This window comes from Pristis pectinata, chromosome 3, assembly GCF_009764475.1.
Source record: "Pristis pectinata isolate sPriPec2 chromosome 3, sPriPec2.1.pri, whole genome shotgun sequence".
Taxonomy (NCBI): Eukaryota; Metazoa; Chordata; class Chondrichthyes; order Rhinopristiformes; family Pristidae; genus Pristis; species Pristis pectinata.
Genome location: NC_067407.1, coordinates 40936506 through 40951411, shown reverse-complemented (window position 1 = coordinate 40951411; position 14906 = coordinate 40936506). Strand labels below are relative to the sequence as shown.

At 38.8% G+C, this 14906-nt stretch overlaps 1 protein-coding gene across 7 annotated transcripts in view; it reads left to right on the top strand.

The window, feature by feature from the left end:
- Positions 1-632: 632 nt before the first annotated feature.
- lepr (leptin receptor) overlaps positions 633-14906 on the top strand; it is a 95457-nt gene continuing 81183 nt past the window's right edge. Inside the window, exons 1-2 of one of the 7 annotated variants that reach the window (XM_052012879.1) lie at positions 633-827; positions 10877-10934. In XM_052012879.1, the coding sequence (XP_051868839.1) occupies positions 10895-10934 (40 nt within the window). In that variant the 5' untranslated portion in view covers positions 633-827; positions 10877-10894. Of the gene's footprint in view, positions 828-5123; positions 5600-5652; positions 5808-5844; positions 5941-10876; positions 10935-14906 lie in introns of those variants that run through there. The other 6 variants (XM_052012882.1, XM_052012877.1, XM_052012883.1 and 3 more) reach the window with 6 other exon arrangements.

Genomic DNA, 14906 nt, shown 5'->3' with positions numbered 1-14906 from the left:
ATTTCTTTAGCCAGAGGGTGGTGAATTTGTGGAATTCCTTGCCACGTACAGCAGTGGAGGCCAGATCATTGGAGGTGTTTAAGGAAGAGATAGATAGATATCTAACTAGTCGGGGTATCAAGGGATATGGGGATAAGGCTGGAAATTGGGGTTAGAATAGTGTGTTTTTTTTGCGTGCCCCCCCCCCCCATTTCTCATTTCTTTTTCTTTTTTCGCTTTTCTTTGGAGCAGACTCGATGGGCCGAATGGCCTACTTCTGCTCCCTTGTCTTGTGACCTGAGCTAGCATGTAAATGATCTCAACATTAAACTTAAGTGCAAAGGGAAGCCATTCTGTGATTTGTATATCTAGGTCAAAGGACTTGAGATAAAATGATCAAACCTGATCATTTTCCATCTTGTAACTCTCAAATCGAGCCCAACTCTAGGAATTGGATATTTTGAAAATCCGTTTGTTGTCGGTGCCGATGCAGCACCAGAATCTCTATGTGGAGTTTGTTGATCTCCAGACCAACAATGCTTTGAAAGACAAGCACAGTGAAGATGATTTGATTGCATTCTACAAGCACCTCCCAAGTGACAAGTTTTCATGTCTGAAAAATGTGTGTCGGGGTTCTCTGCTATGTTTGATAGCATGTACATTTGTGAACAGACATTTTCATGGGTGAAGATTGACAAATTTAGAGTATCTGACAATCATTTGCACTCTGGACTGTGCATTGCTGTCTCCATTATGACCTTGGACACTGACCGCTTGGTCAATTAGAAGCAAGCACGTAAATCGCACTGAGGGTTCAGAGAACGATTTCCCCAAGCAGAACTGGGAGGGTGAGTATATTTTCATTAATAGCCCTTTGGTAAAACAAGTTTGGGAATCCTTGTTGAAAATGGCAGGCATGCTTAATAAGGTACATTATAGTAATGTATACAGCTTTTGGTTCTGCCTTTCAGGTGTTGACGATTTGTAAATTATCTATCTCTATCTAAATATGATCCAGATACTGCTAATGACAAACTGCTAATATCTAATAGCATTACAAAGGTGTGAAGTAACAATGAAACCCCCTTTGTGGCTTAAACTGAATGCTGATCTTTTTGAAGGAAGAACTGACCACTTGGTAAATAGAGAACAGACATTAATCATTAAATTGTCCTGCTCTACACAAAAGGCACAAATATTCAGAGAAATGGTGGTAATCAAAATTCTGCAATCCTTAACAAGAACAAGAAAGATATATACTTCAAATGCCATACTGGTCCCTGGTTAGCCTTATTATCTTGACTGTCTTTCCACCTGAGGTGATGGAATGACATCCAGATCAATAGACCAGATACCTTTTCAAACATGTGTCCTATTCCAGTAGGAATAGGAAGCTGATTTTCTCCGTGGCATCATTTGCCATTAAATCTATCAAGAAAATAACTTTCTTGAGTTGAAGTTTAAAAAGGGCATCTTTTGTTCTCAAAATGAATGAGAACCATTCTGGCTAATGAATTCGTGATGTCACAGCTGACACTCTATCTAGAAATGCCTTTCAACAAATTGTCTCCTTTTGCTTCATTAAACATAAATAAATCTTGCCGCATGTAGCTATGTTTTACAACTACTTATTTTAAAAATATAATGGCTAAGACGTAACTCAGTATGCAACCACTTTGCTGTTGAGTAAGTAATGTTGAAGAATCATGAATGGATTAGAGCATTTGACTACGTTTTCATTTGCTGCCCTAGTAAGACTATTAAATATATCCAGTACATAGGTGGCATGCAGGAAATAAATGATGAGTGCAATGACTACATAGATTATCCTGCTTTCATGATATTATTCTCCTTGTGGATATGTCTCTTTCCTCTGCTCACATTTATGAAGAAGGACTCCTACTTCTTTAGTGAAGTTAGAGACTGCATTCTCTTGCAAGTCTGACATTACTGAATTTGTTTTCTCTAGGTTGCTCAGAGAATATGTAACAGGGCAGGTCAGGCTATATTTGTTTGGGATTTTGCCTAAGTGAAATATTTAGGCCAGTATTTTTGTTTTCTCCTGTATACCATTGCCCACATGTCAGAGGACACCAATTACTGAAAAAAACACATTGGTTTGTAAATGATACCATACAAATGCAAGACCTTTCATTCTTATACATTACATGTGGATTCCTATGTTAGCACAAATCCTGCCTTTAGTGGAAAAGACAGAAAAGTGTATGGTTGGGGAAAAGTCTGGAGAGAAATGACTATATGAATTACATTTCTGTTGGATATGTCTGACAAAAGAAACCTTAAGCATGATTATGACTTATAATATTTATAGGTCCTTTAGCAAGCTTGAAGATGGTGTTACAGATTCAATAGAACGGGACAACAACAAATTGAAGCCCTCAAAAGACAATGACTGGTTCAAATTTGTTTCTTCATGGATAAATAATAACATTGCAATTTGTTTTGAGTTAGACAGGAATCATTACACTTAATTGAGGCTGAAGATATAAAGGAGATCTGTGGACAGAAATGGGAGAAGTATTTCTCTATATCTTAAAGGGTATTCAAATCATTAAACTATTATCTTTTGCCTGTTTTCCAAAAACTCAAAGGTGTTTTACCTTGTGTGTTTCATTGGTTTGGACAGTGTTCTTTCACTTTTAAAAGATGCTTTTCCTCAAGCACTTAGTGCCTTCAACTGCCATTATTAACTCAAAGACATAGGTCCTAGAACAGTACAGCACAGGAACAGGCCATTTAGCCCTCCATGTCTGTGCTGACCATGATGCCAATCTAAACTAATCCCATCTGCCTGCATGTTGTCTGGTTTACCCCCTATGCCTTGCCTGTTCATGTGTCTATCTAAATGTCTCTTAAACATCACTATATCTGCTTCTACCACCTCCCCTGCAACTTGTTCAAGGCACATACCACTTTCTGTGTTTTATATATAAAAAAACCTTGCACATCTCCTTTAAACTTTCCCACTCTTGCCTTGAAACTATGACCTCTAGTATTTCCACCCTGGGAAAAAGACCCTGACTATTTACCCTATCTATGCCTCTCCTAATTTTATATACTTCTATCAGATTGCCCCTCAGCCTCCAATGGTCCTGAGGAAACAATCCAAGTTTGTCCAACCTCTTCTCATAGCTAATACACTCCAGTCCAAGCAACATCATGGTGAATCTCTTCTGCACCCTTTCCAAAGCCTCTACATCCTTTGATCAGACAACTCATCCCCATGATATCTAGCCTCACCCTATAACAGATATTCCCTTTAACCTATTCATTCTTCTACCATCTTCTCTGTGACTTAAAACCACAGTTTCATCTCTCTCTCCCACTACTGACAAAGGGTCTGACAAACTTCTTATAAACCTGAAATGTTAACTCTGTTTCTCTTTCCATAGATGCTGCCTGGTCTGTCAAGTGTTTCCAGTATTTTCTGTTTTTATTTCAGATTTCCAGCATCTGCATTTTTCCTCCATTTCATTTAATGATATTTGGTTGTTCTGAGGCAATTGACATACTTTTGAAGTATAGTTACTGTTATAATATGGGAAACATGGTAGCCAGGTTGTGCTCAGCAAGGTCCCACAAACAGCAATGAGTGATTGAATGATAAATATCACATCTATAAAAGCACATTTGATTCCTTATTGAAGGAAGATGAACTCAAAAGCTAGGATGATATTGTAAATCTTTTTACGCACTGGCTAAGTCCAAGTTGTGTTCAATTTTGGACACCACATTTTGGGAAAGAAAAATGTCAAAGACTGGGAGAGGGTGCAGAAAAGTTTTACTAGATGGTATCAGGGCATGAAACAATCATCAGCTAAGTGGAGAGACTGAACAAATCTTGGTTGTTGTTCTTAAAGTGGGGAAAGTTTAGAGGTGCTCAAATCATGAATCGGTTTATTAAAACAAGAAGAATCCTGTGGCAGAATTCTTGGTAGCCAAAAGACAAACCTGCAATCTTTTCATTTAAATGCAGTAGTTATGGTTTTGGAGGGTGAACCTGAAAGGTCAATTAAAACAAGTTAAATATTAACATTCAGAACAGTATCAGAAAAATACTTTGCAGGAAAAACACATACAGGGCTATGGGAGAAAGCAGGGTAGTGGGATTATCCAGATGGTTCTTTTACATAACAGGCACAATGGCCTTCTTTTGTGCCTATATCATTTTGTAATTCCATGGCATAGTACCAACTAAGGGAGGCCCTCTTTCCCTTTTTCTAATAACTAAGATTGCTTTCAAACCCATGAAAGGAGACAGAAAGTGCCCATTTCTTTATATTCCTGAAACTTGCCAATGCTAAATCCTTGCTGTGTTGTATAAAACGTATAGATTCGGTATTGTGACAGTGAAAGCTTTACTGAATGCTATCTACAAAAGTTGTATTATTTCTGTGTCTTAGGGAAGTTTACCAATGTGAAAATTGCAAATTATAGTGGAAGAAACTTCTGGTAATTGAAATCAGATGTGTCTCTATATAACATGGATATTCTCGAATCTACTTCCAGTTATATCTTAGAAACAACATTTATCAAACTAGTATTTTTACAATAGGTGGACCTCAGTATCCCTTAATATTAAGAAAATATATTTTAATAAGTTTTTGAGTGCCTAACGTTATCGGAAAACAAAATTCTATTGGAAACCGTGGCGGAAACATTGTTCACATATTAGCGTTTAAAGGCGAAGTGAATGTAAATTTGGGAAAGCTTTTGTTGTTAAAAATTGTCGCAAACACTTAAGCTTTTAAAAACTGTTTAAAACTCCTGACGTCAGAATTTTGTGTAATTTTCTGATCCGTTATATAATTTAGGAATATTGCTCCCAATCCGAGCTATAAATGGCTTCATATGTGGCTTTTCCAATACTTTCCATGGACGCTTATTAGCCAATTAATTCGCAGGACATGTGTTACCTTTTGGTTCTGCACCTGCGATTGTTTCATACTTTTCTACTATATACATACTCTGTATTACACTTCACTGCCTAATTTCATTCTTTTTATAACAGTTTTTCTTCCACATAATTTAATTCATAATCGGTTGTGTGAAATTCCCAGCCTTGGGTTCCCAACTGATGCCCACACTCGTCTCTGTTACAGTTCCATTTCTTGCCGTGGCATTGAAAGGCTTCAGATGACCAGCTCCTGGCTATTTCTTCTCACCCCTTCCCTGCAAGCGCATACTTGCCTCAATTCGCCCTCATGATCTTGACAATACCAATCTTTTCTCAGTCACTTTGCTTCCTGCCCGGTGGTGGCTCAGTCCCGACCTGTCAGTGTCCTTGTCCCAAGCCCGCCATGTCTGCTATTGTTTGTGTTCATCGTCCCTCCCAAAAGGTATTCGACTCGTGCAATTGCCCACCTCTTGTCCTCTCGGACTCTGTCTGACGCAGTCACTGCCCACCTCCTCGCTATATTACTCAGCACCCATCTTCCGATCCTTGTCAATACAGAGTTTATAACCCACTCTGATTAGTGCCTGGAATGAGGTGATCGGAGAGGAGCAGCAGCCACGTGTGAACTAACGTCAGTGAAGCAGCAGCCCAGGCTCCGGGCAGCCAGTGGCGGGCTCTGCGCGGCCGCTCTGCTGCCGTGAGGTAAGAGCAAAGGCTCGCTGCATTCTCAGCAGTCTATGTCACGGGAACGTCTGTCACTGAACCCGACTGATACTTGCAGATCGCCAGAGAGGTATCTGCCCGTACAGGCATGGGCTCTTCTCACAGATATCATGATGTTTGCAGAGTGATCCTTGCAATGAAAGAGCCTGTAAATCTTTGACAGAAGTTGGGATAAGGGCTGCGGCATGTAAGTTTGTTAGTGACTGCTTCCGTTTACTTTTCGAGAGAGAGAGAGAGAGTTATCAGCGGGGAGCGAGTGGGTGAAGTCTGCTCAGACGTGTGAAATATCATTTGCGGGGCACCCAGTTCTAGAAGGAAAGGTGAAATACGAAAGTTTATGTGTTCCGAAATTTGCTGGGATTAAATTTGGGCGATTTTAATTTGGTGAAGAATCTAGTTTGGTCTTCCAAAAATCAGTTTTACTCTCTATCTGTTAATACCAAATTAATGATGTGGAGCGTTCGGACGAGTTTGCATTTCGAGGAATACTGATTCCTGCAAATGGATGGCACGAACCTCTTGATTTTTGGGCATGAGAAAGGGCCAAGCCATCTGCGCACCAGTGCTGGCCCGCCAGCGGTGCCGTGCCCGAAGCATGGTTCCATGCCAGTTACACTGTCGGACGTTTGCAGATAAAAGTTTTGCCGAAAACTTTTCTTAAAGATCCCGCCTGCTTTAAATTGGAACATTTAAGCAGAACACAATTGTGAATCAAAATAAACAATAGATGAAACCAGACACGTGGTTTTAATTTGCTTGCAGTAGTCGAAACTTCAATTCTGGTGCATTTTTAGTGGTGGTAGATCACTGAATGCAAATCGGATTCCCGAAGGAGGCGAAACCGCCTGCCCGGGAATGTTGCAGGAGATGGCACGTACATGCCAACTCTAAACACTGGAAAAAGTTGAGCAAATGTTTCCAAACAACTTGATAAATCGGCCGGGTTTCACAATGGATAAATAATTACACCCATTGTGGTGGGATGCGGATTGCTGGCGTAGCGGGAGATGATTTTTCCAGCTTTGGATATATTTAAGTGGGAGAAATTGGTTCTCATCACTGTTGTTATTTTGTTGAAGAAATATCGGTATTATTATTTATTTAAAGTTATCGCCAGATTGAAAGCCAGTGACTCCCAAATGTCCAGGGTCCCACTTGAAATAGGTGTCGGGCAATTTAGATCGGAAAATCATGGTCATAATACCACTGCTCAAGAAATTGGCATTGGGTCGGTTAATCATTCACTGGCTGTCACATTCAGTTGCACAGGAACGGAAGAAGTGGTCCTTGGACCAATCCTTGCAGTCTTCTATATTTCCAAATCCTGGCCACTTGTTGGCCCCCGGGTTCCCTCTTGTCCCTCAACCTCCTCTTCACTCGTTACCTCTCCGATGGATCTACCTCTCATCTGGCTTAGACAGGGGTCAGCTGAATTTTCCAATGGATATGACCATCAATAGCTTATTGGTTTTATGTTAATGAGGTCTGAGGCTTAATTTCCAGTAAACTTTGGGCTGGCTGAAGTCTTCAGGATTACAATGCAGCCCTGATGCTATTTTCCATTTCTGCATAAATTTCTTATCATGCCCTCCCAAATTTTCTTCCTTGGTATCGGAGGATAAACTGTGTGAGCTTGGAGACACAGTTTATTTTCTGAGTGATCCAATGTGTGAGATTGATTACATTAAAAATCAGTTTTGATATTTGGTGCAATTTTTCTTAGCTTTTTGGAATCAGTTATGTAGATGCATTTCTACCAGTAATAGGAGATGATTTATTGTTTGGCGGCAGGTGAGAGTGCGTTTCAAACATACTACAGTACAGAATTTTAACTTAATAGTGGATTAATTCCAGTCAGTCTTGTAGTTAACACACAATTTTACTCCACTACTTTTACAGAGCTCCACTCCCATGTCAAATGATGAATTTTTAGGTTGTTCTTGTCCTTGATATCTACTTGAACACATAAGAATGTTACATTGTTTGTTTTTTGATTGTCCATTTCACTGAAAATATTTAAATTGAATGAGGTTTGTTTTTCAAACACCACTGGATTATTGTTTTCCTAAAATATCTCAGAAGTGTTGCTCTCCAGTTTCTAACTTTTTCTTCTGAGGGATACTTTGTCTCCTCCACGTTCTGCCAGTAAAGACGTTGGACCTCGACACAACTGACTTCTGTCTGTCTTTTTCTCTCTCTTCAAAACCTCTCTCTCCCTCTCATGGCACTCTTGCTTTCTTGTTCCCCGATGAAGGCGCCAGCCTTTCCCTGCAATCCAGGCAATCCTTCATTCCCATCTCCATCTTCAATTTTGTGTTCTTCTATTATCCTAAGTATCCACCCAGGTGTGTTTCTTTCCCTCAAGATCTAGCTGGGGCCACCTCCCACCTATTCCTTCAATACCAACTCCCCTCTCCCTACTCACCAATTGAAGCAGACACTCGCTACTCACATCTCCTTGCTTAATATTGTCATTATTCTTTTGCGTGTTTAATTCTTGCACTCTTTGAAGTCCCACCCTAAATGCTGCTCTGAACTTACCTTTTTATTTATTTACTAGCCTCTCATCCTAAATGAAGAGCTAGCATCCTGTCCATACCCTGCTCCTTTGATTATCCAATGCAAGTCCTGGTCCTCAGGTAACAGACTCCACCCATAATTTATTGCAACTGGAAACTTCTTCCTTCTCTGTCACATTTTTCCTCCTCCAACCCGCAGGCTTTTGAACCCAAATTGGGCATCACTCAACCATTAATTCTCATTACCCATATCATTTTCAACTTTGAGAATAGTCTGAACAATGGGCCCTTTATTTCCATTTCTGATGAAAGTCTATCATATGTTTTTCCATCTGAAGCTTTACACAATGACCCTTGTCTTGTGTCCACATTAATTTCTACTTGCTTTTTTGGTACTGTCCCATTACCTTGTAGATATGGCAGTGAATGGGATTCAGGGCATGGAAAGACAGCTGTTCAGGGAATGGGTTTGTTTTTTTTGGGTGTCGGAATGGATTGGAAGTAATGTTTTAAAAGGTCTGAAGAATAAAAATTGTTAAATATTTAGAGAACAAAATCAAGAACTAGAAAATTAAACTGCACTTGAGCACGTAACTTATTTGCTTCAAAATCTAGTCGTCGAGTTCCTGTGATTAGCAGTAGTAGTGTACAGTGCGGGCTGTTTAAACTTTGAATAAACACTTGTCAATTAATTGATGATTAAATTGTCACTCAGTGTCAATCAGGAGCAAACTCTGTCAAAATGTTGTTCATGATTGTACCTCCGTATGGCAGGAGAAGCCGAGTTTGTTAGTCTGGACCTTGAGTTCCTTTACACATACAAAGTAGTATTTAGTGACGTTTTATAGTTATAAGAGATTGCATAAGAAAACAAAATAGCAGAATGTCAATGAGTCATGATGGTCACACAGTTTTGGTTTTTATGTTTCATGTTATGCACTTTTACCACCTACTGATTCTTCACATAGGTTACTTTGTAACTGGCTACATGTGAATTTATCTGCACTCAGGCAGTAAAAGATTCTGACCTAACAGAGCTTAAACAAACATATTTCACGGAGTCTTTAGTGATTTTTGTAGCACTCCCAAATAAAACTTGACCTTAGAGCTTCTTTCAGAATAGTATTAACAACAGGCTCCTGATGGCCATTTGTTAGACACTTGAAAATTAGAGAATTTAACTTGTATTAGGCACAGAACTATTTCAAAATAACCACATTGACCAATGGAGTATTTAAGGTTGATTCAACAGCCAAACAATATGTGACTAAAATAATTTGTTTAAGGCACTAAATATTGTAAGTGATGCTGCTTTGCTAGCAATGCAAATAGTGCAACTGTGCAGTTTATTTCAGGTGGTAATTTCTGAGCAATGTAATATAAGACCAGAATGTTTGTTGCACAATTGTATGGCTGAAGTTTGACAAATTGACAGACAGGACTATTAATTTCACATATATTGAACGGGGGTACATTTTTAGTGTTATTTCACTATATATTTACAGATTATCAGCAGCCTCTAATTGTACTCTAAGCCTATGTGCCAGTGATAATAGTGCAGATAAGTGTTGCAAGCCAGAAAAATGAAACTTTGAGCTTGTGTCCAATTACCACATGCAAATATCCTTATAATGTATTATTGTGAATCTTGTGGAATAAAAAATGTTAGGGCACTTCAAAGAATTTAATAAAAATCTTTGACAGACCCGTCCTTTTTAGCCTAGAAGTTTAGCTCCAGTCTGCGATATAACTTTGTTTGTGATGCCGTTAATGCAAAGTGTAAAAACTGAAAGCACTCCTATGGTGGAGAATTCTTTCAGTTGACATAATCTATTGATTCCAGTTCTGTAATGCTGCACTGGGGGTGATGTAGTTAGGCAGACCAATTTTATGACCTTTTGATTATGGCTAGCAGTCCTCCACCATCATCGCTTGTTTTAGACTGCACACACAACGTACATGAACATGTCAATCCTCACAAAGGAACTTTTCTTTTAGAATTACCATAGATAATTAGAGGAAACGATGCACGTTTTCTCACTATGATTTAGTTGTCAACAGACAGAAATTGCACCAACACCTCTGGAACAAATGGAAATTATGGGTGTTCTTGAAAATTTTCAGTGTTTTCTTGCCACATGCAACTGGAAATAAGGCAGAAAGAAATGTATGCTAATACTTGATCCCAGCAATTTTTAAATCATTCAACAGAAAATCTCTTGCCGGTATTTCTGGCCTAATTTTCCTTTATATTTAAGATTGAGGCAATATATTCTTTCTAGAGACATAATAAGATTCCCCTTTGATTATTTTAAAATTAAGAAAAGCTGTTAAGAATAGCAAGGTCTTGCCATTATCACTGGATTTGCAGCGACTCATTTTGATGGGTGGGTGGTTAAATCTTTCGTCATTGATTTCACTATCCAAGGTGCATCAGTCATAACAAACTCAGCAAAAATTGTGAGGATATTTATATTGTATGCAAAATGAAGCAGCATAGCGGGTTGGTCAATGACCAGAAGAGAAAGGTGTGTGAATCTTTTCAGTGAATTAGTTCACCGAGTTCACTGAGATTTTCCAGTTTTTTTTAAATTTAAGTTTTGTAGGTTTTTTTTCTCTTAGTAGAAATTATTCTCACTCTATTAGATTATGTTCTGCTGAATATTAATTTTAAATTCCTTTTTACATTAATAGCAATACCCAAATTGAATGTCTCTTTTTTTTTTGTCCATTTCAGGTTCCCTACAGCTAAGAAATGATGTTACTGCAACTCGTGACTGCAGCCTTGTGCCTGGGTAAGTCAAAGGTTAAATTTCTTGCAGTAGCCCTTTGAACATATGGGAGATTAGTCTACAAATAGTCCACAAATATTTCTATTCTTGGCTCCTATGTCAACAAAATAAACAGCTGTGATAGTCAAGGACCCAAGTGGGCCTGTGGTGATGTCCATGCTAGTTTGTTGTTTAAGTCATCTGTTACAGCAATATAGAATTTTATTTCTTGGTGATTCTTTTGGAATAAAGTTGTTCATTTTCTCCTTCATTGAAAGGAAAGTTGTTAATTCATTTTTCCCAACCACTTTTGGAGATATACACAAATCTGGTCTGTGAGATATACCTACCAGCCAGCTGTTGTGAAATCAATACAAAAGTTAAGAGGTCTGCCATCAACAGGAACTCTTGGTTTTTGTTGGTGGCTCAAATGCAAATAACACAATGGTTATTGCAAAATGGAGGCATCATTAAAGCTGCAAAGATACAGGACCTGGATATATAGTCACACACGATGGACATTGAGGGAGTACAGCTGGACAGCTAAATAAGCATGTGGCAAAAAGTGACGTATAGACATTTGGAAGTACCTTGCATAATGTAGAAGCCTGCCATCATCACAAAGCACTCTGCATAGTTGGATCTCTCTCAATAGGGGGCACCATTGACTACATCTTTGCAACAGTGAATGGCAAACTGCCAGATACAGCAACTGTCTGCAGCTCCAGACTGCTGGATGTCAGATGTATCGAAGTTAATGGTCAACATCTCGTTGAAAGCAAATGGCACATTTGCCCTCATCCTGCTCCTGAAGTTGTAACTGGAGCAGATGTTAGAGTTTAGTGAAGACCTCCTACTGAACCACAGATCCTCGCAGCTTGGAAAATTGTTTCCCGAGCAACTTTGGTGGATGCGGTATACTGCTGGAAATTCTGCCCTCCTATGACCCCCTACCCCCTCTTCCTCCCAACAACTTTGCATAGTATCTGCTAATTCTCCCAGTCACACTGTACTCTCAGAGGAATCTTCATAATTGCACTCATGTCTGGGGTAAACCAGTTTGTGCAGAAGCTCTGAAGTCAAGACAAAGGCCTTCAGCACTAGGCACACAACTTGCTGAAAACGTTGGCAGCCATAAAAAAAAAGCCTTAGAACAATCTAAACACTTGTGGATTTGGAGTAACAGCTGGTAAATCTAATCAGCAACCAATCTGCAATTAGTTCATCACTTTGATCAACAACAGCAGGATTGGGGTTGGGGGGGGCGGGTGTGGGATGTGTGGGGATCCTTCCTGTGCACTTGTTTATGCACGGGAAGGATCCCCTCAACCCCAGTCCTGCTGTTGTTGAGGTCAAGAAGGTTATTAGTGGAAGTATTGGATTCCAATTTGACAGTGCTGGCATTGTCAGCATTGAATGCTGACTTATTTGATGACCTGCCATTCTAAATACCTCTGACAGGCATTGGCTGCCCTTAGCAAGAGGCACCTGGTGTGACTTGTGCCACAAATATGTATGGTCACATTGATCAGCATATTGGAATCAATTTGATACCCATGGCCCCAAAAAACAGGGAACCACATGCTGCAGTCATGGAATTCTTTAAGTATTTTTCTTTTGAATAGATGTAAATTTTAATGTACAGGGAAGAAAAATATTTTTAAATTCCTGAAGTGTTAATATAATGTTACTGTTGTAAAAAGTAAGTTTTCAGTGTTATATGAAGGTAGGAAAAAAGTTTTGTGTACAGTATCATGTAAAAAGAAATGTGCAGAAGATTGTGCTTTGATAAGATAATGGTAGGAAAGAGCTAGCTCCTATGGTTTACTGTAATCTCAACTCTAACACATCTCTTTCTATGAAGTTGTTGACATGTGGTTTGTCACTTTTCACTTAAAAATTGGCGCATTTAGAATTCTGTCTTGCATGAGACCACAAGCTTTGCCAAAGGAGGAGGAAAAAAATAGTTGACTTTTTAATATTGTCCTATTGCAAGCCAAAATTTAAAGCCGTACTTTATCAACTACTTGGAGTTTTTGCAATTGGAGTAATGTTCATTTTACTCTCCTGTTTTCCCCCTCTCTCTCTCCCTAATATTGATAATATTTATGAGTTTTATCCAGGATTTTCATCATTCTCAAGTTTTTAAAATTCTGAGCCCTTTATCTTTTAATCCACAGCCATTTCTCCCACATGCTAAGGTCACCAGCCTGTTAAAATATTAGGTGTTTTGAATAAGAGTATGTGTCTAAACCGTTAGCGTGTGTTTTCTCCACACGTTGCTAGATTGTGTTTCCAATATTTTCTATTTTTGTTGCCTGTTGGTTTGTCCAGGGATTCTATTCTGGAGGGTTTTAGTTATTTCTACCCTGTTGGGAGAAAAATAAATGTGCTATGCCTCCTTACAATTAATTGCTTGAATTTGAAACATATTCACTACTGAAAAGGATTGAATGTCTTATAAAAAAAAATACCAGGGAGAGGATTTGATTGGGAACATTTATTAGAGAAAAGCTATGCTGACAATACTGAGTTGGACATCCAGAGAATGTAACTGAGCAAACAGGATTTCTCTTCAGTAATGAAATCCAAATTAAAAAAAACCCAACCATTTGTCAACATGGGGATGGTTACACAGGACCAAAGGAAGTTGATCTTGTATGTTTGCAAATGCACTCAGTTGAGAAATGGGCTATTACGAGCCAAATTGGGCAAATATGGTAAAATGTGATTGGCGATGTCTTCAAGGGATTTATACTGGGGTCTCAGAATGTAGAGCTATATGACTGAGTTTGGTGCAAATCTAACTGGCAGAGTAAATAGGAGCAGATAGTTGTAAGCATTTTTGAGTGAATGGTAAAATTATAGTAGATGGGAATTCATTTTGGGGCAAGTCATTAGGAGATCTTCCCTGGAAATTCTACATGGCTGTTGTGTGAATTGCTAACTGATGCAAAGTTGGGAACTGTGGAAGATTAGAGAAACTTTAAGGTTGCACAATTCATTTAAAAGGGACAAAATATAATTTAAAAACATTATTAGTTGGCGTGTTGCCATTTTTCTCAGGCATGTTGGATTACAATGGGATGGAAGTTATCTAACAGCTGCACAGAATTCTGGTTGGACCTCATTTAGACTTCTGCTTTTAGTTCTCGGAACTCTGCCCTTGGTGAGATACATTGCCTGAGATAGAATGCAGCACAGATGACCGGTGTGGTACCAGGGCTAAAAAGATTAAGTTAAGGGCATGTTGCATTGATTTGTTTCCCTGAGAGAGGTAATTTAATTGAGGAGGTGTTTAGGCTGATTATATGTGTTGATAATGTAGATAGAAAGATCTTTTTCTCTGACAGCGTAGTTCAGGACAAAGGGACATGACCTTAAAAGTAAATCTTGCTGTTCAGAGGTGTGGTTAGAGGAAACATACTTTTTAATAGTGTCTCTCCCAGAAAAAAGTGGTTGTATCATGCTCACTTAAAAAAAATTCACAACTGGGATTGATTAATTTTGGAGAGCATTGATTTTAAGGTTACAGAACCAGGGCAGATAGATGCTGTTAAAATATATGTGTGCCTTTTTAATTTAATGGAATACAGGCTCAAGTAGCTGAATAGACTAAACCTGTTGCTATTAGAAAGAACTAAATTATTCAATCTATAGGGATTAAGATATTTCATCTGCAGTATATTTCTTGTATCATTGGACAGGCAGCAGAAGCTATTGATGAACCAAGTGTTTGTTTACTTCATAAAATGATCAGACAAGCTCATTCATCTGCAGTTTTCCAAATTGCCACTGAAACAATGGAAGATTTCCTCAGAAATTCAAACCAGCAGTCGGTGAATAACAACCTGGGAAGAATTTTCATGGGGGATATCTTGTTTTTCCATGTTTCTACCAATCCCCTGCTGATGTTGTGGCAAGTGATCAGGAGGTCTTCCCTTGAAATCATACATAGCTATTGTATGAATTGCTGTATAAAATATTGATTGGTCA